General features: G+C 42.1%; 1 protein-coding gene across 1 annotated transcript; it reads right to left on the bottom strand.

Moving 5' to 3' along the window:
• Positions 1-293: 293 nt before the first annotated feature.
• LOC310943255 (dnaJ homolog subfamily B member 13-like) lies at positions 294-25528 on the bottom strand (the record flags this gene model as incomplete). The annotated part of the gene is made up of 8 exons (XM_083908785.1): positions 294-444; positions 10532-10608; positions 21110-21223; positions 22102-22215; positions 23434-23582; positions 23657-23818; positions 25251-25354; positions 25461-25528. The coding sequence occupies 8 exons, from the start codon at positions 25526-25528 to the stop codon at positions 294-296; spliced, it is 939 nt and encodes a 312-aa protein (XP_083764911.1).
• Between the last annotated feature and the right edge of the window lie 1020 nt (positions 25529-26548).

Here is a 26548-nt window from a genome sequence, read left to right on the forward strand (position 1 = left end):
AATTAACAACATTGATGAACAAATGATCAACTACCACGGCTCCACTGAAATCATATTTTTACTTTAAATAGTTACCTTGCACTATGATTTAAAATAATAATTGTTTGCTTTGCAATGCAAAATCATACTCTTCATATTATACTTCATATATACCCGGTTTTCCACTGTGACAGCAATACGCTTGGAGGGCTCTATATAGTGGGCTTGTGTTTCCTTGTAGAGAATGTTTGAAATCAAAGTATCAGTGGTTTAATAGTAACTATTAGCAACATGTATTGATATGAGATGAGTATTTATTTCAAAGCTTTCTTGATCAGGTGCCGCTGCTCTGCAGAGAGCTTCTCAGGGAAGTGGATGTCAAATGTGATGATGAGGTTTCCTCTCTGTGAAGGTTCACGGGATAACGGCATTCCCTCTCCACTCACCACCTTTCTGTATGTAGGGCTGATGTGGGACAAACAAAAGAGAGACAAGAAAATAGTGATTGATGCAGACAAACAAAATGTATCCCTGAAAAGAAGGCCCTGTTCAACAAGTGACTATAAATTGTATGCATTCTGATAATTTCTACCGATTATTGGGGGCCTGTTGCAGGAAAGTAGAATAAAGATATGAGGACACCTGAGAAAGCTTTAACCTTAACCTGAAATGGAGAAGACCGTCTTCTCATTCTCCATCTTCTGATCTTAATAAGATCAGAGAAAAAGGTCTGGCTGAACTGTGAACCGACTGAATGTTTAAGTAGCCTAATAGAAACACTTACATAGTTGTTATACTGTATACTGTCGTGGAACGACCTTTTTCTCAAATCAGCTTCAAAAATAAATCACAGAGTCTCACCCCGAAAAAAGAGACAGAGTTGCGTTCGTTGTCTTCAATCCTGTTACGATCTCACCTGCACCTTCTCCTCAAATTTTATTATTAGTGTTTTTGTTTGCTGCTGCTTTTTTCTCTTCCTCACTCTGACTCAGCAGGGGCCGTGGCTGACCCAGTTCCTCCAAGACACCGGTGATCAACTACACCTGCGCGGCTCCGCCTCACCTGCTCCAGATGAGTAATCAGCGGGGCTTAAAGGCGGAGCCTTTCCTCCTCACCGGTGTCAGATCGTTTTCAATCCTACTGGGTAAAGACATGCTGCTAGCTCTCTCGTTGTACTTTCCTAGAAAGATACTTACCCGTTCGTCTCCGCTCCAGGTCGTCACGTCTCCTGCTGGTCTTCAACTCTTTGGCTGTTCCGGTCTCCCTACACTCCTGGGATCTCCTGTGCCACGTTCGTGAGTTGTTTTCCACTCTGGATCACCGCCGACCTGCCGAGTCACCCCCGCAGTAGCTGCAAGGACAATTTTCCACCTATCTCTCTATCTATCCCCTATCACTTCCCACTTTTGGGAAGTCGTTTTTTGTTATACGTTTTTTTTGTAAATAAATTTATATTTGTTTTGAAATAGCCACTTCCGTCTCCGTCTGCTTTCGGGTCCACGCCACTAATCATTACATAACAATCTGACCAACATGGACCCGGCGGACTTTGACACCTTTAAACAGGCTATTTCCGCTCAGGGCACACTTATCGAGCGCCATAGTCAGATTCTCTCCGAGATCACTCACTCACTCCGCGAACTCACGGCTAATGCTGCTAGGTCGGCTAACCCTCCCGTAGCTCCCACCACTTCCGTTTCCGCTAACGCGGAGCAGGTAGTTGCGGCTAGCAGCGCTAACTTAGCCGCTTCCGCTAGTTCGCCGCGGGAACCGTGCGTTCTCATCCCGGAACAATTCTCCAGTGAGATTGGGAAATGCAATAGCTTCCTGTTTCAATGCTCACTTGTGTTTAGCTTACAACCACGCACTTACCCCGATGACAGCACTAAGATCGCGTTTGTCGTTAACTTGTTGTCTGGACGAGCCGCTCAGTGGGCAACGGCTACACTCTCCAACGCCGCCCCCGCTTCCGTTAGCTACTCTTCGTTCACCACCAACTTATGTAAGGTGTTCGATCACTCTCATCAGGAGTCCGACATTTCCTCCAAATTAATAAACACCGAACAGGGTAATTCTTCGGTTGCTGACTTTTCCATCCAGTTCCGTATTCACGCGGCTGAGAGCACGTGGAACGACTCGGCGCTTCGCGCAATGTTTATTAAAAACCTGAGAAGAGAGATACGTGACGAGTTAGCTACACGGAACGACGCTCATGATCTTGATTCACTCATCGCTCTTTGTATTAGGCTTGATAACCGCATTCAGGAGAGAGATCGGGAGAGAACGGCGAATGTCCGTCGCGTCACTAATCACTCGCGTCTACACAATCCGGTTCACATCCCTCATCTCCCTTTTCCTACTTCTCCTGGTTCACCTGAACCGATGCAGCTGGGGCGACTCACCTCCGCGGAGCAAACGGTGAGGGTGAAGAGCGGGGCCTGTCTCTACTGTGGCGAACTGGGTCATCAACGTGCCAACTGCCCAGTTCGCCCAAAAGACTAAGCGGCGGTGCCGTTTCCTGTGCTGCCCGGAAGTGTGTGATCCTCCCAGGTCAACTCCGGTGGGACCAGAATTCGATCCCACTCTCCTGCCTGGTCGACTCTCGTGCGGACGATTGCTTCCTCGACCTGGACACTGCACACTAGGCCGGGATTCCCACGATTCCGCTCGAGACACCCAAAGAGATCCACGACCTCGACGGCAGAATCCTAGCCACCGTCACTCATCGTACCAAACCCATCACCCTGGTGCTGTCCGGGAATCACCACGAGCTGCTTCAACTTTTCCTGATCCCGTCGTCTTCCTCTCCGGTCGTGCTGGGCCTGCCCTGGTTGGCGCTCCACAACCCCCGGTTCGACTGGTCGTCCGGGCAGCTTTCCAGCTGGAGCGTTCCTTGCTCAGCTCTGCCCGCCCTCTCAGCCGTTCCTGTTCCGGATCCCGAACCGCCAGACCTCTCCACGATTCCGGCCGCGTACCACGACCTCGGGGAGGTTTTTTCCAAAGACTTGGCTCTCTCTCTTCCTCCCCATCGCCCATACGACTGCGGCATCAACCTGCTTCCAGGGGCCACGTTACCGTCCCGACGGCTGTATAATCTTTCCCAAACTGAACGCTCATGTATGGAAGAATACATCAACCAGTCTTTGGCCGCTGGACTCATTCGCCCCTCGTCATCCCCTGTCGGCGTGGGTTTCTTCTTCGTACAAAAGAAGGATGGTACCCTGCGGCCCTGCATTGACTATCGTGGTCTCAAAGAGACACGCGTCATCAGTTCCCTTCCTGGGATTCGTCATCGACCAGGGGAAGCTGTCACCTGACCCAGCCAAGATCAGCGCGGTGAAGGACTGGCCCACACCCTCCAACCGGAAGCAGTTGCAGCGATTCCTGGGGTTCGCGAACTTCTACAGGCGATTCATTAGGGACTACAGTAAGGTGGCTGGGCCCCTCACTCGACTCACCTCTCCTCTGCAACCCTTCAGCTGGTCCGACGACGCCGAGACGGCCTTCCAAAGACTCAAGGTACTTTTTACTACTGCTCCAATCCTCTCCCACCCTGATCCCTCCCTACAGTTCGTCGTCGAAGTCGACGCCTCCGACACTGGAGTTGGGGCTGTTCTCTCGCAACGCTCCACAATCGATTAGAAACTACACCCATGCGCCTTCTTCAGCCGACGCCTTTCTCCTGCCGAGGCGAACTACGACGTGGGGAACAGGGAGCTGTTGGCAGTCGTTCTAGCCCTACAGGAATGGAGACATTGGTTGGAAGGTGCGTCTTTTCCTTTTATCATTTGGACTGATCACAAAAACGTATCATATTTACCAGACGCTAAACGTCTCAACTCCAGACAGGCACGTTGGGCCCTGTTTCTGGGGCGCTTTGCCTTTACACTCACCTTCCGACCAGGGTCACGGAACGTTAAACCGGATGCATTATCTCGACAATTCGCACCTGATCCACCTTCTCTGTCTCCTGAGCCAATCATTTCCCCAACCTGCATCATGGGGGCTGCTTCCTGGCCTGTGGAGGAGAGGGTCCGACTGGCCCAACGAGAGGAACCGGACCCAGGGAACGGTCCTCCCAATCGTCTCTTCGTCCCCGGCGCGGCTCGATCAGAGGTGCTACAATGGGCGCATGGCTCTAAACTCACCTGTCATCCCGGCAACAATCGCACTCTCCTGTTCCTTCGCCAGCGGTTTTGGTGGCCTTCCATGCCTCTGGACACAGCTGAGTTTATTCGAGCCTGCCCCGTCTGTGCCCGGGGGAAGACCTCGAACCGTCCTCCAGCTGGTCTCCTGCAGCCACTCTCCATCCCGCGTCGTCCCTGGTCCCACATAGCGGTGGACTTCGTTACGGGTCTACCGCCGTCTCGCCTCAACACCACGGTCCTGACGGTGGTGGACCGGTTTTCGAAGTCCGTTCACTATATACCGCTAACCAAGCTCCCAACTGCCATCGAGACGGGGAACCTCCTAGTCGAACACGTCTTCCGGCTTCACGGGTTCCCGCAGGATATCGTCTCCGACAGAGGGCCACAGTTCGCGTCGCAGGCCTGGAAGGCGTTCTGCTCGGCGTTGGGGGCATCCACCAGCCTCACATCCGGCTATCACCCGCAGTCCAACGGCCAAACAGAACGGGCCAATCAAAGTATGGAGAGTGCCCTCCGTTGTGTCCCCGCCCGCCACCCCGCTTCCTGGAGCTCCATGCTTCCCTGGGTGGAATACGCGCACAACTCCCTGGTCTCCGCATCTACTGGCATCTCGCCATTCATGGTGACTCTGGGCTATCAACCACCCCTTTTCGACTTCCAGGAGGAAGAGGTCGCCGTCCCTTCCGTCCAGACTTACCTTCGCCGGTGCCACGCGGTGTGGAGACAGGTCCGTTCGTCCCTACAACGATCTTCCCTCCAGAGCCAGAGACAGGCCAATCGCCACCGCATCCCGGCTCCCGACTATCGACCTGGCCAAAAGGTATGGCTCTCATCCAAAGACCTCCCCTTACAGGTCGAGTCCCGGAAGTTGGCGCCTCGGTTCATCGGGCCTTTCATCATCGAGAGGATGGTCAACAACTCCGCCGCCCGCCTGAGGCTTCCCAAGGCGTTAAAGATCCACCCGACCTTCCACGTCTCCCTCCTAAAACCGGTGGAGGAATCGGACCTGGTCCCGCCCTCCAACCCTCCTCCTCCACCCAGGTTCATCGATGGGGGAGAGGCCTACACCGCCAGGCGTATCCTGGACAGCCGACGCAGGGGTCGAGGTCACCAGTACCTCGTCGACTGGGAGGGGTACGGTCCTGAGGAGAGATCTTGGGTCCCACGCCACTTCATTCTGGACAAGAGCCTGCTGAGGGATTTCCACCGGGCCCATCCGGATAAGCCTGGCCTAGCGCCAGGAGGCGCTCTTTGAGGGGGAGGTACTGTTACGATCTCACCTGCACCTTCTCCTCAAATTTTATTATTAGTGTTTTTGTTTGCTGCTGCTTTTTTCTCTTCCTCACTCTGACTCAGCAGGGGGCGTGGCTGACCCAGTTCCTCCAAGACACCGGTGATCAACTACACCTGCCCGGCTCCGCCTCACCTGCTCCAGATGAGTAATCAGCGGGGCTTAAAGGCGGAGCCTTTCCTCCTCACCGGTGTCAGATCGTTTTCAATCCTACTGGGTAAAGACATGCTGCTAGCTCTCTCGTTGTACTTACCTAGAAAGATACTTACCCGTTCGTCTCCGCTCCAGGTCGTCACGTCTCCTGCTGGTCTTCAACTCTTTGGCTGTTCCGGTCTCCCTACACTCCTGGGATCTCCTGTGCCACGTTCGTGAGTTGTTTTCCACTCTGGATCACCGCCGACCTGCCGAGTCACCCCCGCAGTAGCTGCAAGGACAATTTTCCACCTATCTCTCTATCTATCCCCTATCACTTCCCACTTTTGGGAAGTCGTTTTTTGTTATACGTTTTTTTTGTAAATACATTTATATTTGTTTTGAAATAGCCACTTCCGTCTCCGTCTGCTTTCGGGTCCACGCCACTAATCATTACAAATCCAAAGGCATTTATTTGTAGATCCACAAAGAATACCCAGTGAGCTGTACCAAATCCAACGATTAGGTACAAACTGAGGTGGCAGACAGTGTGCATCGTTTTTTTATAACCGTAATGGGGGATAGAACCCCCCTTACTTCTATGTCCATCCCCATAACCTTTCCACCTATTAGGATCAAATCAACAGGTTTAATCGTGTCGGATTGGTCATCTATTTCTTTTGTTTTTTTCTGGTCTTAAGGCGTGGTTAACACCCTACTCCGTAGGGAGAGGAGGAGTAGGTGGGTGATAATTGCTGCCCCCCCCGTGACAATGTCTCATACAGTCTGAGATTGTCTGATACATTCTGAGAGCTAGGTGCTTTCTCTCAGCGCTCTGCACTGTTGGCAAGCTCCATTGGCTTGCTCCCAGCAACAGGTTCAGCTAAAAGTTTCCTTTTGTCGTGTACAACTTCAACTTGATTTTTTCAGTTATTAACTTTTATGCTTAACCTTTGAAAACCTTTTCCTCCACAATACTGTATACTGAAAAGGAGGTTGGAAATTGGGATTTCATGTAAAAGAGCAGAGATATCCTAAAAATAAAACTTAAGAAAGGAAAAAAACACCTTTGTATTGTTCATTTTTGCAAACATTATTGTTAATGTATAACACAGTAAGGCAATAATGATAACATTATAACATTAACATCACTGATATGCGTTTGAATAAGTGCCGTACCATTAGTATTTGTTAACAACCACATATAGAAAAGGATATACAACGGTTGTATCAGTTTATATTGGTTCTATCATGAACCAAAATCAAACCACTCTCAATATTGATGCCACTACATCTGCAGTTGAACATTTACTTTTGCTTGGCCCAGCTAAGAAGTCCATTAATTGATTTTACAATGTCTTAAGCCAGACTGATGTGATAAATGTACCAGATGTTATGATGATGTGGGAAGATGAACTTGGTATGGATATTAATGGGGATAAATGGACTAAGATATCTCAAACAAATCAACTATACGTATGTAACTGTGCAAGACTGCAACTTAAGATTCTGCACTGTTTACAAATCTCTCCTAACAGAAGACATAAAAGGAACTCTTAACTCTCACCTACATGTTTAAAATGTAAAATCTCAGTGGGCACCTATACTCATTGTATCTGGTCTTATCCTAAAATTCAAGCATACTGGATGGATGTTTTGCAAGATCTGGAAAATATATTTAGTGTTGTGTTGCACATGGACCCCAGTCAAGATAGTATTGCGTATGCTAACTCTGTATAATATCCTCACATATGCATCAAGGTAAAAAGTCTTTCTGTCTTGTAAAAGCGACAAACCCGGCACTAAATCAAACTGGCATAAGATAATTATGGAATGTTTGTCCCTTGAATACCTGACCTGTCTGCTTCACTCTTCAAATGGACAATTTATGAACATTTGGACGCCATATGTTCACTTTTCCAATTCTACAGTGGCTGCAGTGCTTTGGAGTGTTGGGGTGAATTCCAATTCCTTGCTTAACCCTCAATCTTAACCCTTGATCTCAAAATTGCGCACTCCCTCGAGTGCAAGTGCTGTCCCGATTCTCAGAAAAATTAAGTTGAGGGGCAAGTTTAAGGGCTGTATCGCCCTCAATATTGAGATTTTCCGAGACCACCCTTGGGAGCAAGGACTACCCTGCATTGCGTGTTTTGCCATAACAAAGATGGCGCCGAAAGCAGCGAAACGAGTAGGCTACAAATTAAGTATTTTCTTTGTTAATAGAGATATAAAAATTATGAAAACCATTGTATTATCTTAGTTTAGGCCCAGATTATGGATTACTTACTGAACAATGAAAGTCAATAAAATGGAGGTAAAAAGTCCAAAGGATCATCAATAATGTGTAAAACATATATTTCTGATCAGATTAACAGCAGATTGAATGGATTGAGCAGTACAATTAACATACCGATGTAAATAATAAATCGCCAAGATAACTTATGTGCCATTGCTTTCGTGCAACCAACTTGAGGCTAAGTTCAGCCATAATAAGTTACATAGCTCGACTGAATCCCTTATCCTAGTTTCTTGCAACAGGCCCTGATTTTTCCACTACAGTAGACACAATTACAAACACTTGCATTGCCAGTTTATCCACTGTGTTTGATAATTATTATCAAACACAAAGGAAATTCAACCCAAAGACTAAGTTTGCCAGGGCATCCATTCACTGAAGCGTGTTAAAACAGTTATTTATGGAGGGCCGTGTAGGCCATAATTCCTTTTTTACCTCACACATACACAATTTTGCCTCTCACATTCACTATTTTTGGCTCTCACATACACAATTTTACTTCGCATATACACAATTTTACCTCTCACATACTCTTTAACTTTCACATACAACAAACAGTGATTTCCTGATGTGAAAATTATTTATAAATAATCAAACTATTATTTATAATAGTTGCGGAACAAAGTTGTTCCGCAACAATATTTTTCTCTGATGTGTTTAAACCAAAATGAACAGTTGAGCAAATTCAAATTCCCAGTTTCAAGTTGTCCTTGAACCCATCACACGTCTTACCTTATGTTGTCAGTGTGTCTTCCCGTACAGGAGGTCCTTGTCCCCATCGGAGATCAAATTAATTTAGCGGAAATAGGGATAGGAAAAACTCCATCCCCCCTACAAATCACACCCTGATTATTTGATACATTCTGAATGGCTTCTGGTGAAGAAAGCAGACTGTTGAATAAAGCAGCAGCTTGACCGAGGCGCTCTGGCACCTGCTTTTCGTCACATGACCGGAAGGCTTTCCACTCATATGTTCACTTTTTTTGGAGCTCTCACATTCCCTTTTTGTACCCATTGATGTATTATGTGAACTGGATAGAGCTCCGCCCCTCTGCCTTGAAGACGATTTTTGCATGGCCACTGTGGGTACTGCAACAAAAAATCCCATGGAGCCCAAAAAGCAATTTTCCCACAATTTTTTACAATTTTTAAAAAGTGTAAAAGAGACGCCTGTAAAAGTGTCCACAGGACACCTCGAGACATGGACACGGGCTTTTATAAATCTTTATATTCTATATTTTTAGTTTTAGAAAAACATTCCTAAAAGTCATAAAAAGTCCAGACAAATCGTATTTCTCAGAGTGACGTCACAGCTGTGTACGAGCACAGCCAAGCGCGGTCATGTGGCGTCTCGGGATAAGCACTGCTGTCAGTGAACCGTACGATATGAAAACTTCATGAGAAATGTTAATAAATGAAGACAATGAGGGGGTTTCGTTTACATTTTTAAAATATTATGACAAAGCAGGTTTTAGTTGTTTATTCGGCGCTCATTAACATTTATTTTAAAACGTATTATCGATGTATTAATGAGCTGCTTTGTGGGTTCATTGAGGAGAGGAGACTGACATGCTGCACTTTATCACTGTGTTCAGTCCCGGACATCGTGACACTGATGACGGTGTGGACTGTGGAGCTGTGACCGTGTGATACACTGAGACCTGCGGTCACTTCACCACTGATTCCCGGGGAGGATGTTTGTCTTATCGTCACTATCGGTTCATAAAGTTACTGTTAAATGTGATGAACATGTGAATTATAGTTGAATATAAACGTGTTGAGTGAAAGAATCGGGAGTTATAAACCTACTTTAACACGTTGTTATTGTTCCTTATAATAATTATATAATTATATAAGAGAAATCAGGCAAAAACAACATGATTCCTGTAACACATAAAGTGATAGTCACGGTCCTAACCCTAATAAACCATTTTTATTGATCGTTTTAATCTTTAACTCCGTCATTGTACTTTTCAGCTTACTATATTCACTTCGCTATCGTTGGTTTTGCATTTTTTTACAAATCCGTGGTTTAAAGTCGAAGTTAACGTGACGGCGGTATTCATGAAATCCGCTAGCGCACGTCATTAGCATACTCCCATCATGCCTTTCGCTGTTCATGTACGCGCCGAGCAAGTCCATAGCGAGGACGGCTCGTTCACATAGCCGAGAGTAATTATGGTAGTGACACTACTGCGCATGCTCTATGGGCCCCATAACCCGGAAATAAATGCGGAAGTCAACTTTTTTGGCGTAATGCGCTGGGTGAGCAGCTTCATAGGAATGAACAGAAGCGAAGGGGCGGAGCTCTATCCAGTTCATATGTATGTATATGCAAAGAAAAAGATGATTTTTTTTTCCCTCTCATATACCATTTTTTTTTACCTCTAACATAGTATGTAAGAGGTAAAATTGTGTATGTGGGAAGTAAAAGAGAGTATGTGAGAGGTAAAATTGTGTATGTGACAGGTAAAATTGTGTATGTGGGAAGTAAAAGAGAGTATGTGGGAAGTAAAAGAGAGTATGTGACAGGTAAAATTGTGTATGTGAGAGCCAAAAATAGTGAATGTGAGAGGCAAAATTGTGTATGTGAGAGGTAAAATTGTGTATTTGTGAGGTAAAAATTTAATTATTGCCTACACGGCCCCCAAGGTTTTTACCCTCACCCATACAAAATGTACTTACTGCACAATGTCATTGATGGGGATGGTGAGTATCCTGCAATCGAGTGTCGCCACATCCACAGAGAATCCACTCAGTGCCTGTGGGGGAAGTTATTGGCTTCAGTGTTTTTTCTACTGAAAGATTTGAGGCTCCAGGCAAAAAGGTAAAACTGGACTAAATCCCCCATGCAGCCCCAACAATCAGCAGTCCATATATTTGCTGTTCATGCATTTATAGGTTAGACAGACTTTAGTCATATGCTTGCTGTTGTCACAGCCTTTAGGAAGGTTTCACACATATAAAGCTCCATGAATTAAACATAGAAAATGTGAAGATTTATAAAAGCCTGTGTCCATGTCTCGCTGTGTCTTGTGGACACTTTTACGGGCATCTCTTTTAGTAGGGTGGTCAATAGGAAAATATTTTTTTTGGGCTGCATGCATATTTTTTGTTGCAGTATCACGAGTGGCCACCAGGACAAAATTGTCTTCAAGGCAGAGGGGACAGTGCTCTCTCCAGTTCTTATAATACATCTACACTCTGCTAGCGTTCTAGTTGTGTCTCCACTTTTTTATTTATTTAATCATTCAAAAATACATTGTTCTAATGTTTACATTAAAAGTTCATTTCCATTGTATTAAAGGGCCCATATTGTGCAAAATCAACTTTTTAATCATTTTAGTACTGATATTAGAGACTCAGGGGGCTATACCAGTCCCCAAATTGTGAAAAAACAAGACTCAGTCATGTTTTAGTGGTTCCACTTAGTGTATAGGTAGTATAGTATAGTATACTTATATACTATACTATACTTATACTTAGTATAAGTATAGGCGATAAAACACGCAATGTTTAAACCTCCCGCGGAATTACGACATAGCAACACATTTCACCGTGAATGTTGGCACCCCGCCAGGCAGAGTACATCACAGCTCCACCGTAGCTCCTCCTTGTCCCTGTGAAATACGAGAGTGCAGGCGAGGGCAGAAGAGTGGCTGCACAGTGGAGCACAGTGTTTTACACAAACTTCCAGCCTCAGAGGACTTGTGTGTCCAGTGGATATATTTTATATATGAAAAAATGTTCACAAGCTTCACAAGCCCTTTGTTGTTGATTGTGTATGTAAATTCCTATGCTAGAAAAACACCTTGAACGCACCAGTTACGTGCCGCTGCAGTAATGTGGCCTTTAGCGAGTGACATGTGTGGATCAATAATATGAAGAGCACGCGTTTGAAAGCACTGCAGAAAGATGTAGATGTTGTCCTACATTTCTTCTCAACCAAAGGCTTCCTTTCTGTCGTGTTTCCACGTTCTCTCCTCATATTATTGATCCACACACGTCACTTGCAGCTGCAGTAACACTGGTGCATTCAAGCATAGGAATTTACATACACGCCACGCCGCGCTGCGCATTAATCGTTTTTCTTCGATTCTAATGTTTTTATGATCGCGAGAAGCCAAAATTGTGATCACTCTATGCATTACGGTGAAACGCAGTAACAACGGGTAAACGGACATTACTATGGGGTATATGGAGCGGGGGTTGGGACGACGGTGCATGACAATAGGTGATAAGTGGCGACAGTATGGCTGTGGATAGTAAGTTAGATCGACACTCCCCTGGAAGCAGTGGATGTGTATTTACCTGGGTCTCATTCACATGTAAATGACCAGGCACAAAACCGAGCATTCTGAAAATGGCTGTTTTGGTAGGGTTATTGAACTGCTATTGTGCTTCATCCTTATGATATTTTGACTAAAGCATGACACAGACATGTTCATTAGGGCATCAGGAACTAGTTTAACTTGGGGTAATAGGGTATAAAATGGGCTATTTAAATATATCGACTCACACCGACACTGTGACTTCAGCAGACAGCTTCCTAAGGCCAACCCACAAACCAAAAACCACGGAGCAACACTTCAGGGAGCACAAAGTACACTTCAGGGAGGGCAAAGAACATCAGGGAGTGCAAAGAACAAATTTATTTTTGAATGATTAAATCAATATTTTTTTTTGCTTCTGAAAAAGTGTCGCTTGCTTTGTGAAAAGTTTTGTTTTAAAGTATTGACACAAAACTAACTCCATAAAAAAACTAGTCATTATTTGTTTTTTTCATTTTGATTCTGAAAACGAATATTGAGAAAACATACTTTTTTCTTTTTTTGTTTTATTGTGAAAATGAATGAACAAATGGGACACGGATTGCGATAGACCTGTAGATCCAAAAAATAACTGGAAAAACAACTTCACTTTCACTGCCTGATTAAGTCCCTTTCTCTCTCTTGAATCAAGTGTAAGAACGGCCATACCAGCTAACATGGCTGAGGCTCCGCAAAAGAAGGCGAAAATATACTATTTTCATCCAGAATGGGAGGAAGAATTTATTTTTACACTCATTAAAGAAATGTATATATATGTTATGCCACTACACTCAAGCATTGTTTCAAAGAGGAAATCTGCAGCAGCACAACAGGAACCACCTAGTTCAAGGACCTCTTTCCACTGAAGACTGCGATATGTGCAATATGACAGAGCCCAGCAGTCGTGCTGCGTTAAACCTGCTGTGTGACAAGGCTGCTACAGAAGCATCATTTTGTTTAAGTCACCTTTTGGTTAAAAACAAGAAGCACTTTACAGATGGATAATTGTTCAAAGAGACTATGACTATTGCTGCAAATATTGTTTTCAGCTACTTCAAATCAGCATTCAGATGACATCAAAATCAGCACTCAGCAGTGTCCCAATCGGCCCCGCAACAGTGGCAAGAAGGGTGGAATTATAGTCCAAAGACGTGGATCTGCAGTTGGTGAAGGACTTTCTAATTTCTTTCTCAGGATTTTGATCATTGCAGTTGGATGGATCTCAAGATGTAATGTATACAGTGCAACTTGTTTAATTTGTCAGAAGGGTTTTCCAGGATTCTACAACGAAAGAGGACTTTCTTACTCTTTTGCCCAGGTTTTACAGCGCTGTGCTGTAATGATCCTGATTTCCCAGACATTATGAGTTATCACTGCGTGATTCATCAGCAGGCCTTGGTTCGGAAACGTGTGGACTGTTCTCCAGCCTGTGGCATCTTGTAAGTCACGGGTGGACATTTCCCCGTGCAAAGCCCAGCCACTGAGAGCTCAGGCTGTTTATTTATTTAGGCCAGGACAAGCTTTCCCTGCGCCTAGCGCAGCGCACAGGAACTGTGACGTCTAGTGAGTCACGGGAGGACTTTCCCCCTGTGCACAGCCCAGCTACAAAGATAGCTGCGATCATTCCTGGTCCTGAAGTGCTTGTTTCTGTGAATTGTTTGTTTGTCAACTATTTATTTTCTCTTGAGCCCCTAAGCCATTTTTCACATCCAAAAGGGAGGAACAGATTCCAGTAACCCGTGCCGGAGCTCTCTCTCCCACCCCAAGGAATGGGAATTATTTTGACCTCACCACTCACAAGGTTGCGTGCCTCCACCTTCTCAACATTCACTAAAACTTTTAAAACCAGGTCAATTCTATTTGGTTGTTTAGGAGTAACCTCCACTCAACAACTTTGCATGTCATAAGGACTCTGTCAGAGGGTCTGAGAAGACTTAAAACTTTATTTTTTTTTTAGTTAAATTTGTTCCACTGATATTTGTAAATGTGCAAATTGTGATACACATATTTCTTGATTTGAATGCATGTTTTGAGATCCACAAACCAAAAAATCCAATTTGTAACCTGTATATGGATTTTTACAAATATAGATGTGCATTTGTAAATAACGTGACATTTGTAAAACTGAAAATTGCATTTGTGAATTGTGGATCTGCATTTGTGGATTATCAGCACAAGCATTCCTCGCTTTCCATAGTTAGGGATTTTTGAGACATTTTTTGCGTGAAAGTTGCACAGATGCACACTAATGTGTAGAGAGAGAGCTACACATTTTTCTTGATTTGAAAGCTTAATTTGAGATCCACAAATAAAAAAATCAAATTTATAACTTGTAAATGTATTTTTACAAACAGAAATGTGCAGTTGTAAATAATGTGACATTTGTGAAACTGAATATTGCAATTGTGAATTGTGGATCTGCATTTGTGGATCATCGCACACACATTTGTGGATTGCATGGTATATTTGTCTCAGTAATGCCTCCCTTCATCAGCAGTTGGCAGTGTTTTACAAGTAGAATCTAGCTTCAATCTGTGAACAAGTTGTTCATTCTTTTTTCAAAATAAACCCAGAAATAAAAAAAACAACTTGTTTTCTCAATAATCGTTTAGAAAATCAAAATGAAAAAGACGGAATAACGACTCGTTTTTCCAATTTCTTATTTTGTGCTGAAATTAAAAATGGAGAAAAAAAGGATAACAAGCTTTCCCGTTTTAATACAATTTTGATAAATGCAAGTTGCGTGACCCGGAAGTGACCTGTACTCGAACTCTATCAGAGGGCCTGCAAAACAAACCGAAGAAGAAGAAGTATGGCTGGACTGAATCATTTAAACACTGTTGATTTCTTCCCACTGAGCCTGCATTAAAACTATTTTGTCTGTCAGTCAGCTGGTAAAGGCAGGTTATCCAGCCGCTGTCACTCAGCTTGGGAGCTGCCGAGATGGTGAAGACCGTCAGCAGGTGAAGCAGACTGAACTGAACTATCTGTTTTTTCATTTTGATTTTGTAAACGATTATTGAGAAAACAAGTCGTTATTTTGTTTTTTATTTCTGGTTTTATTTTGGTGAACGACTGAGATAGGCACAGCACCGCGACCCTCTGGTGGAGGATAAAGCGGTAGATAATGGATGGATGGATGGACTTGTTCATGGATTGAAGCTAGATTCTACTTGTAAAACACTGCCACCTGCTGATGAAGGGAGGCATTACTGAGACAAATATACCACACAATCCACAAATGCGTGTGTGATGAGCCACAAATGCAGATGCACAATTTACAAAAGCAATATTCAGTTTCACAAATGTCTATATGTCTATATTTGTAAAAGTAAGTTACAAATTTACAAATTAGATTTTTTTATTTGTGGATCTCAAAACATATGGAGTTAGATTTGTGTCTTTCTCATTCAATCAAAAAAAGGTTTGCTTCAATCAAAAAAAATATTTTCAATCAAAAAAACCTTCACTTCAATCAACAAAACCTTTTTAATCAAAGAAAAAAATTGTTTGAATGCAAAAATATCTTTGAGACTCAAAAAATGCATTTGAACACTGTTTTTCTTTGATTGAAAATGTTATCTTTGATCGAAGTGAAGGTTTTTTTGGTTTGAAGCAAGTTTTTGATTGAAGTGACATCCATAGCTGAGCGACGCACACTCAACAGGCTCCTGTCCATCATAGACAATCCACACCATCCACTACACAGCACCGTACACAAACAGAGGAGCAGCTTCAGTGACAGACTGCTGTCAATGTCCTGCTCCACAGATAGACTGAGGAGATCATTCCTCCCCCATGCCATCAGACTCTTCAACCTACATCATACATGACACATACACGCAAGCACACATGTACATGTTCATCTCATTCTTTTTAACGTCTTTATATTTTTTTATATATTTTTTCTTTTCTCTTTTTATACATATGTTTCAGCTTATATTTAGACTGTACATATAATTTGCATGCCTCTTATGTTTCTATCTTGTAACATATTCTGGAGCTGCTGAACTGTGAATTTCTCTGTGAGATGAATAAAGTATCTATCTATCTAATGCTGTTTTGCGTTTGGGCCATATTATGGGTAGAACACGTGTGTCTTTATAACTCAATCAAAGAAGATGTTGCTTCAAACAAACCAAAAATATTTTCAATAAAAAAAAATCACTTAAATCAAAAAAATCCTTTTCAATCAAAAAAAAGAGTGTTTGAATGCAGAAAATATTTGGGACTCAAAAAATTTCATTTGAACACTTTTTTTCTTTGATTGAAAAGTTTTTTTGATTGAAGAGATCTTTTGTGTTTGGGCCACATTATGTGTAAGACATTTGTGTCTTAATTATTCGATCGCAAAAAAGTTGCTTCAATCAAAAAAAATATTTTCAATCAAAGAAAAAAAAAATTAAGTGTGGTTGCTTTTTATTGAAAATGTTTTGTTTTTTTCGATTTGAAGTGTTTTTTGAAGTGAAAAAAGTTTTGAAGTCGTTTTTTTTTTTGATTGAATCATTTTGACACAGAGGTGGAGGGGTCACAGCAATATTTAACTGTACACTTTCGCTCACCACTCGACCCACGGTGAGCACCTTACTCTAAGTCTGTTAGACTCAAGTATTAAACAGAATAACAGACTCCAGTTTATTGTTGTATACCAACCACCGAACACCTACTTTGACTTTTTAAGTGATTTTGCAGATTTTTTATCCGATTTAGTTCTCTGTTCAGATAAAATCATCATAGTAGGTGATTTTAATATTCATGTAGATGTAGCCAATAATAGTCTTGGCTCATCTTTTAAAGCTTTGCTTGAATCAATTGGCTTCAAGCAGCAGGTTAACAAACCAACACATCGTCATAGACACACACTTGACCTTATCTTGACATAATATTGACATACATAACTTGCTATTTTGATGAGAATCCCCTGATATCAGACCACTGTCTGGTCTCATTTGAAGTTGTACTTACTAATGCTACTGACCCTAAACTGCAGCATTATTACAGTCACTGTTTATCTGACAGTTCAGTTGAAAAATTCACTGAACAGCTCTCGTCTGCCCTCCAGCCATGTTTTATCACAGAGGAAGACTATAGGAACATCTCTCCCACAGAACTTAATGGAATAGTGGACAACACAAATTTAACCTTGCAAACAGTGTTAAAAACTGTTGCTCCTCTTAAGAGAAAGGTTATCACCCGGGATAAGTCTTCCTCGTGGTACACTGCCCAAACTCGAGCGTTAAAGCTCAATATGCGGAGGTTAGAAAGAACGTGGCGTTCCACACATAATGACAGTGTTAAGAAGTAGTTTGTCGAGGGTCTCAAGGGTAGGCACAAATGACATTGGTCAGGCAGAAATGTCTTCAGTGATGATTTTTATTTGTATCACCACAAGATGTTGATCATTCAGTGCACATATTTTGGAAAAAATCAATACAAAAAAAAGGAAAACTATAGAAACGAAATACTGAATAAATGAAACAAAAAACAAAAAACTAGGACTATATTCAGTCAAAGTAAATAGGTGCAGCAAGGCTTTACTAAGGCATAACCACAATACCTTTTTAGCGATATAGGGACTAGCGAATCTGGCATCACTTCCATTCCCTCCGAGAGCCCCCCTCCAAATGAAGCTCCACTGTATTTATCCCCTTAGAAAACCCACCCTTAATTGGTACCTACCACTAGGTTTCAGACAGCCAGGGGTGTTTACATTACATTTCACAAATGCACACTTAACTCAGTTAAAATGGTACCGGATCACTATAAACTATACATTAGGTCTAATATATAACCTCACTGCATGTACACATGTCATAACATACAGAGTACATGGTTAAACAACACTTATTGATTTAATGCTGATGCAAGTGCGTCATTCGCGAACGCGCCCGTCCATATAGCCCTCCCGTGTCGGGAGCGCGCTTTCTAGACGCAAACGGAGATACCCGGTGAAAACGACGGTAAGAAGTTTTAACTTAACACCTAAACAGTTACATCATTCTTTAATCGGGACAATACGTCGAGGCTACGCGGTTTTCGCTTCAATTATTATATTACTACTAAACTACCAAACTATGTTTTGCCGCGAGTGGGTGAAATGAAAATTAATGAATGAAATGCTTGGGAATGCGTGGGAGAATGTTTGGTGTGCTTCAACGTCATGTATGCATCCATCAGTTAACCGCACCCAAACTAAACCTAACGCCTAACACAGTCAACAATGATACATGTTAACGGTGTGAACACATGCACCTTGTGAACGCAAATCCCTTGTTTATATAATGAGGGATCGTTAGTGCGGCCATTATACGGACGCGAGGACGCGCTATATCCGCGGCATCACAGACAGTCACTATGTCTTGTGGAGGAACAGCTTTGATATATATAAAAAAAGCTCTGAGACGTGCAAGAACCTCTTATTACTCAGAGTTAATAGAGAAAAATAACCCCAGGTTCCTCTTCAGCACTGTAGTCAGGCTGACGGAGAACCACGATGCAACAAATCCATCGATCCCGCTATCGCTGAGTAGTAATGACTTTATAACATTTTTTAAGGTTAAAATAGAAACGATCAGAGATAGAATTAACAACCAGTTTAGTACAGCGAGCCTAGACTTAATCACGGCTCCAGCGATACACGTACTAAATAATTCTACTCCTATAAGCCTCCCGGAGCTGACCTCACTGGTCTCCTCCTCTAAACCAACTACATGTCAGCTGGACCCTATACCAGCTAGACTCCTTAGAGAGGCTCTACTACAAGTTGTTAATATCTTACTAGATCAAGTAAATATGTCTTTACTGAGCGGCTGCATCCCAAAGGCCTTTAAGATGGCAGTAATTAAGCCATTACTTAAAAAGCCTTCTCTCGACAGTAGCATTTTGAGTAACTATAGACCGATCTCAAACCTCCCTTTTATTTCAAAGATTTTAGAAAAAGCTGTAACCACACAGTTGTGTGATCACCTGTGTAGCAATAATGTATTTGAAAAGTTCCAGTCTGGGTTTAGAACCCACCATAGTACAGAGACTGCACTACTTAGAGTAAAAGATGATATTCTTATGGCCTCTGAAAAAGGACTGGCTTCTATACTGGTCCTGTTGGATCTCAGTGCAGCATTTGATACGATAGATCATGAGATCCTGCTACATAGACTAGAACAAGACGTTGGGATTAGAGGATCGGCACTTGTCTGGTTCAAGTCCTATTTATCGGACAGATTTCAGTTTGTTAGTGTAAACGATGAATCCTCCATATTCACTAAGGTTAACTACGGAGTCCCTCAGGGTTCCGTGCTCGGACCTATTCTTTTTTACCCTGTACATGCTGCCATTAGGCAACATTATCAGGAAACACAACATAGATTTTCATTGTTATGCAGACGACACCCAGCTATATGTATCTGTACGACCGGACGACCCAAACCCATCTATTAAACTCCAGGATTGTCTTATAGACACAGACGTGGATGACTCGGAACTTTCTGATGCTTAACACAGAAAAAACTGAGGTCATGGTCCTCGGGCCAAAAGATATAAGAGCAGCACTTTCAAGTGGAGCTCTAAACCTAGGCAGTAACACTTCAGTCCCTTGCACTACAGTAAGGAACCTAGGAGTCCTGTTTGACCAGGATTTATCACTGGATGAACATATTAAGCATATATGTAGAACAGCCTTCTTCCACCTTCGCAACATCAAGACAATTAGAAATATTATATCAAGACAAGACTCTGGGAAACTTATCCACGCCTTTATAACCTCTAGGCTGGATTACTGTAACTCCTTACTGTCTGGATGTCCTAGTAAGTCCCTGAGAAGCCTTCAACTTGTCCAGAATGCAGCAGCACGTATACTGACTCGAACCAGACGACGTGACCATATAACTCCTGTCCTGGCTTCTCTTCACTGGCTCCCAGTGAAAAGTAAAATAGATTTTAAAATACTTCTACTTACATATAAGACCCTGAATAATCAGGCACCTTCTTACATTTGTGACTTAATCACTTTATATCAACCGAATAGACCGCTGCACTCCCTGAACTCAGGTCTACTGGTTATTCCTAAAATAACTAGAAGTAGAATCGGTGGTAGAACATTTATCTACCAGGCTCCTCTCCTGTGGAACCAACTTCCGCTTTCAGTCAGACAGTCTGACTCGGTCTCTGCCTTTAAGGTGAGACTGAAAACCTACCTTTTTAACATAGACTATAGTCGAAGCTAGATCAGGTATGTCCTGTTTAGAATAGTCTATCTTATGCTGCCATAGGCTTAGACTGCTGGGGGAATTTCCCATCATGCACTTAGAATGAGCACACAGACTTTGCACGAGCCGCACTTTCTCTACCCCGTCCTCGATTTTTCATCCCTCACCACTTACCCGATGTACCCCCATGAGATGTAGCACATAAATCTACATGTAGCTCATCTCTAACTGATTTTAATCTCTTACAGTTCTGCTGACACCAGTGAACGACATGAGGTCAGGACAGGAAAGAAGACTCAGTTATCCCCAAGTCTTTGACCACAACAGTCTTCACTACAGGCTGTGACAAACCCAGTGATCCAGATGGACCCTGGCATTTAAAGACTTTTTACTTTTTATTCTTGTCATTGTGTATTGTATGTTTTTGGTAACATCTACTGCACGTCTGTCCGTCCCTGTAACGTTTCCCTGTTATAAGGGTTTTTTCCCTGGTAGTTTTTCCTTACCCTGGTCGAAGGTCTAACGACAGAGGATGTTACCAACCCTGTGAAGTCCTGTGAGACAAACTATGTTTTGTAAACTGTGGGCTATACAAATAAAGATTTATTGATTGATTTTTTTTTTGCTTCTGAAAAAGTGTTGCTTGCTCCGTGAAAAGTGTTGTTTGAAAATATTGACACAAATCTAATTCCATATGTTGACAGATTAATCCTCAAATCTCACGAATAACATTTGTTACAATGACTCACCATCTCCAGACAAATGTGGGCCTTGTAGATCAGGTCATTGTCTTGTCTTTCAAACAGAGGATGACTCTTCTGTCGCACTATGAATACAATGTCTGCAGGGATGTTGTTTGGTCCCTGTGGATTAAGTGAAGCAGGATGATCACATGGCAGTCAGGATTCTTCTCTAAAGCAAGGTTTAATAATGATGTTTTACAGAAATGACAGGTCCAGTGGATATTTCACAACACATAACAGAATTATTTAATCAACTTTTACAGTAAATACCACTCAATTACCTGTTTATATTAGATCACTGCTTTTCTACTGCCTTTACCCAATCATGCCATTATTCATCATTTTCAGGGACAAAATTACAGTCAATGCAGTGGATATATCTGCCAAGGACTTTTTAAACTATCAGGATGAGAGCTTGCGTCTAAGTGCTGCAACACAGATGGAAGAAGTATGTAGACCACAGGGAGAATAATGTAAAGGTGTAAAATTAAAAAAATTTGCAGAATGTTCTCTACTCCTCCACGGGATTTGCTTACAGCATTGTCTATCTGATTAACCGTCAAATGTCATCCATCACCATGTGGTGAACACCATCAATGTTTACTTGGGTGGTGGCTATGGCAGGACATCTAGACCTTGGGTCATCTTCAAGGCTCTACCTACTACACCTATTGATTTCCCCTACAGTTGATAAAGCTGAAGAATCATTCCCGAATGTAGTAGCCATGTCATGAATGTAGTGTAATGTAGAGCAGCTTTGAGTGGTCATACAGAATATTTACCATTGCTACCTCACTTAAAAGATTGTATTTTGATTTGTACTTTGACGAGAGTGTTTAATAATCTTGTGAAAAGAAAAAAAAGGGGTTGACAGGATCAAAATAAGCCATCATGATCCTGGATAATGAGTTCAATCTTCCATCACACTGCTTCAGATTAATGTGTTGACAACTATTACAACTGTTTGAAATACCAACAGAAAATGAAGGTTCCTTTACCTGATCTCCCTCTTTGGAGAAAATGATTCTTGTGCCTTCTTTCAATCCAGGATTTACATATACAGACAGGATCTTGTCTTTGATGCTCGATGTGTGTCCATCCTCATTCAAAATCTGTCCATCAAATCAGGCATCAGACATAAAATGATGATGTCATGTTAATTATGTCAATTTTGATTTCTATCAAACATTTTCATTATCTAACTAATAAATGTATGAACGCTTGATGACAAAAAACTACATTTAAACATTTTCTTTTACCAAAACCAATACCGAAGCCAGATTAGGACATTGAAAGTGGACTTCTTCAACAACTTACATGTTAATATATACTGTAAAATTAACAGATTTTTTTCTTCTGACTTGATTTTGATTTTGTGTTTGTAATATTTTAATGCATTCATTGTCTATCTACCACTTTATCCTCAACAGGAGGGCTGTGGGGAGCTAGAGCCATTCCCAGCTAGCACAGGGTGAAAGGTGGGTTGACAGGTCTCGAGTCCATTGCAGGGCACATAGTAGGAACATCATATATGAAATGTCACAGGTCAGTGAAGGAAATAAGAAGCCAAACTTGACTCCAGTGGGCTGGACAAGCTGGAGCCAGGAAGTGCTCAATCATGTTATTGCCCAATGTTTTGAGTAGAAAACGTGGCAAAAAGGACATGCTGACCCTGAACTCGCTGACACAGAAGTTTATGAATGTAAGAGTATGAAAGAATGCTCACACTTTAGATCGAGAGAAGCCATTTGACTACTGCTCCACTGCTGTGTAATATGTAAATTGTAAGGCTCGCTTAGGCTGTAACACTTCACATCTGTCTGCATTGTCAATAATTTTCTCCACAACATAATTCATTCCTATGGGCAGTTTTATCTTTTTAGACTGTGGGAGTACACCGGAGAACACACTCACACACATACAGGGATAAAATGCAAACTCCATGCAGAAGGGTCCTTGTTCTGACCTGGATCTTGTTGCTGCAAATGCAAGAGTGCTAACCACTACCCTCCCTGACCATACCTTTCTACTTCTTGGTCAATAATCCTTTCCTGGCATAACCAGGCATTTAGGTCTTTTTTAAATACTAAAATAATTAAAGTGAACAGTATAAAGCCTGGTATTACACAATCCTCCTCCTTCCCTTTCTATTAACTCTAATTATATCCTAAAAACTCAGACAATGAAATGGAGAAAGCAATGTGGAATTTGGTTGCAGAGATTTCAACACAAAGCATTTTGCACTTTTCCACTGGGTGCATGCACATTTGTGCATCTCCATCAAATGTGCTGTGTAAAAAGGTAGCTGTCTCAAATACAGGTGCTCTTACTCTTCGAGAAATCTTGATCTTTTTCGTGCAGCCATGGAAGAGATCATCTAGGGACACATTGAGGTCTCTCTCTATTGGAGAGTCTTGTGTCTTCACCACTACTTGTTGGAGGCCACCAAACTGAAGTGGTTCCTCGTTAGTATAGAAATCTAGCAATAAATGCAAATAAAATAATCAGATCAATGCAGTTGGTTCTGTGTGAGCTTTATTCATATAGTCTCACCTGCAAATGGGTTGTCACCTCCAAAAAAATGGCTGAATGTTTTGTCTGGTCTCCCATGGTAGGTATATTTAGATGACCAAGCTCCACCACTGCCAAACTGAGGTGGTATACCACGTTTTAGACCCTCCTCACCAAACTTGTCGTAAGTGGCCTTTTTCTTAGCTGGAAAAGGAATAGAAAGATGGTCTTATGGACATACACTGCTACTGTACAACTCTGTGGTGAGAGGTAGATCAAGGTAACTTTATTAATCACCATTTCCTGCATTTTACCCCTTCTCTACTAGGAACCTTCCTTGAATGAGGAGCAGTGGGAAACCACTGAGCAGTGCCTGATGACCAACTCCAGATTGAATTTCAGGGTCTTGGTCAGGGACACTGACAGCAGCACAGGGTTAGGGTCACACAGGGTGAACATGCAAACTCAACACAGAAAGAACCGGGGACTGCCCAGGTTTCAAAACCAGGACCTTATTGCTGTGAGGGTACAGCCTGGATTTATTATAAGAACTGGATAGAAGCTCTGCCTTGAAGATCATTTTGTCATGGTGGCCACCCTTGGTACGAAAAATATTCATGGGGCCCAAAGAGCAATTTTACCATTGAGCACAATAGTAATAGAGACTCCTGTGTTTTATACAAGACACCTCAAGATACATAGGCTTTTATAGATCTTCATATTCTGAATTTTTGATTCATGGAGTCATATTTGAAAAACCTTCTTAATGGCCATAAAAAGCCCAAACAAATCTTATTTTCCAGAGTGACGTCACAGCAGTGCACAGCAAAGTGTGGTCATGTGGCGTCTCAGGAACGGCACGACTGTCAGGGAAACGTTTGATATGAAACCCATGAACTGATTCGTTCCTTTCTTAGTTCAGTTGAGCTCAGCAGTAAGCGTGGTGGCCGGGAGAGGAACTGCCGCGTTCTGTGAATCACTTGTCAATCTTAGGCAAACAACGACGGGCTTTTTATGGCCTTTAGGAATATTTTTCAAATATGAAACTCCATGAATTCAAAATATAGAATATAAAGATTTATAAACGCCCGTGTCCATGTCTCGAGGTGTCCTGTGGACACTTTTACACGCGTCTCTTTTACTATTGTGGTCAATGGGAAAATTGCTTTTTGGGCCCCATGGGATTTTTTGTTGCAGTACCCACAGTGGCCACCATGTAAACATTGTCTTCAAGGCAGAGGGGGCGGAGCTCTATCCAGTTCATATAATACATCAATGGAGTACAGTTGTAGTTTATAGGTTTAAACAACTACCACAAAAACGTAGTACAGTAGTAGTACAGTAGTTTCTGTTATAGACACTCTTGTCATATGAATATTCAGCCACAGAATTATGTACTACAGTATCGTGTTTTGTGTTCTCTGTCAACTCCTACATTAACATGCAGTGTTACTTTTGACTATGTATATTGTTGTACAGTAAACTTAGTCAGGACTGTCATAGAAATAAAGGATCTCGCTCTCTTCCACGCACACACACACACACGCACGCGCGCGCGCACACACACACACACACACACACACACACACACACACACACACACACACACAGAGAGATAAAAGAGAGAACTACTCACGGTCGCTGAGAACATCGTAGGCTTCACTGAGCTGAGTGAACTTCTCGCTGCTTCCAGGTTTTCTGTATCTGCTTGGATGAAACTTCAACGCAAGACGTCGATATCTGTGGAAATGAAAGAGCAGCGAAAGTGTGAACAACACTAACGATTTGTTTTTCAATGTAAACGTCGGAACGGAATTAAAGTGAAAAAAAAAGAAAAATAACCGACGCGGTTTTAATATCTGCGTCTGTTGCGTCTCCGTTCAGTTCCAGCGTCTCATAATAATTGACAGTCATTATAGAATTAAACGCGTCACAACTTCAGAATGTGAATGAGGCTCAGTGTCGCGTCAACGCGTGATGTTTGGGCTTGTTTCCAAGGTAACCTGCCGCTCTGGAAAGTCTCGCGGTACTTGGTTTTATATTTGAGAAAAAAATAAAACAATTACGGACCCACAGTCCAATAAAATAAAATCGTACGAAATACATAAAGGTTTCCAAAACACAAAGACATTCTTAAATACAGGATCATAAAATGAGATATATATATCTCATTTGTAAAAAATATATATATATATATCTCATAAAATGAGATATATATATATCTCATTTTATATATATATGGGTATTTTACCATGGGCGTTTCATGGGATTTAGGCCTAGGTTAAAGGTATGTGAGAGGCCCCACACCAATTCTCTTTTTTCCCCTTTACTCTCAGAAGTGTAAGAACAACTTTACAATAACATAATTTATCTATAATGAAACAATAATATATTGCAATATTTGGGTATTACAACAGGAATTCATTATTCATTCATTTATCAAATTAAAAAGGATTTACAAAAAACAACATAGAACAGAAGTTCAGATATAACATATGGAATAAATAAATCAATGTAGGTGTTTTCAGCTGTTTCAGTAGAGTACAGTATCAATTCCCTCATTTGCATTTGCTGTTTACATGTACCTGTGTCAGCTGTACAGTGTTAATTCTTTTTAAATGTATTATTATTATTGTACACAAGATACTCAGGCCTACACACCTTTATTTTGAAAGACTGAACTAATTAACAGGCCACACGGTTGGTGTAGTAGTTAGTGCTCTTGTCTTTGCAGTAAGAAGACCTGGGTTTGTGCCCCGTTTGGAACAAGGCCCAGAAACAAGGGCCTATGCATGGAGTTTGCATTGCATTTGTTAAATGCAGAGATCAAATTCACTGTTATGGATTGTTGCATTTACAAATAAAACAAATTCTAATTCTACAAAACATTTATTAAAGCAGAGATTTCACATGAACAGTGACTGTATGCTATTT

This window comes from Microchirus variegatus, assembly GCF_963457635.1.
Source record: "Microchirus variegatus genome assembly, chromosome: 22".
Classification (NCBI taxonomy): domain Eukaryota; kingdom Metazoa; phylum Chordata; class Actinopteri; order Pleuronectiformes; family Soleidae; genus Microchirus; species Microchirus variegatus.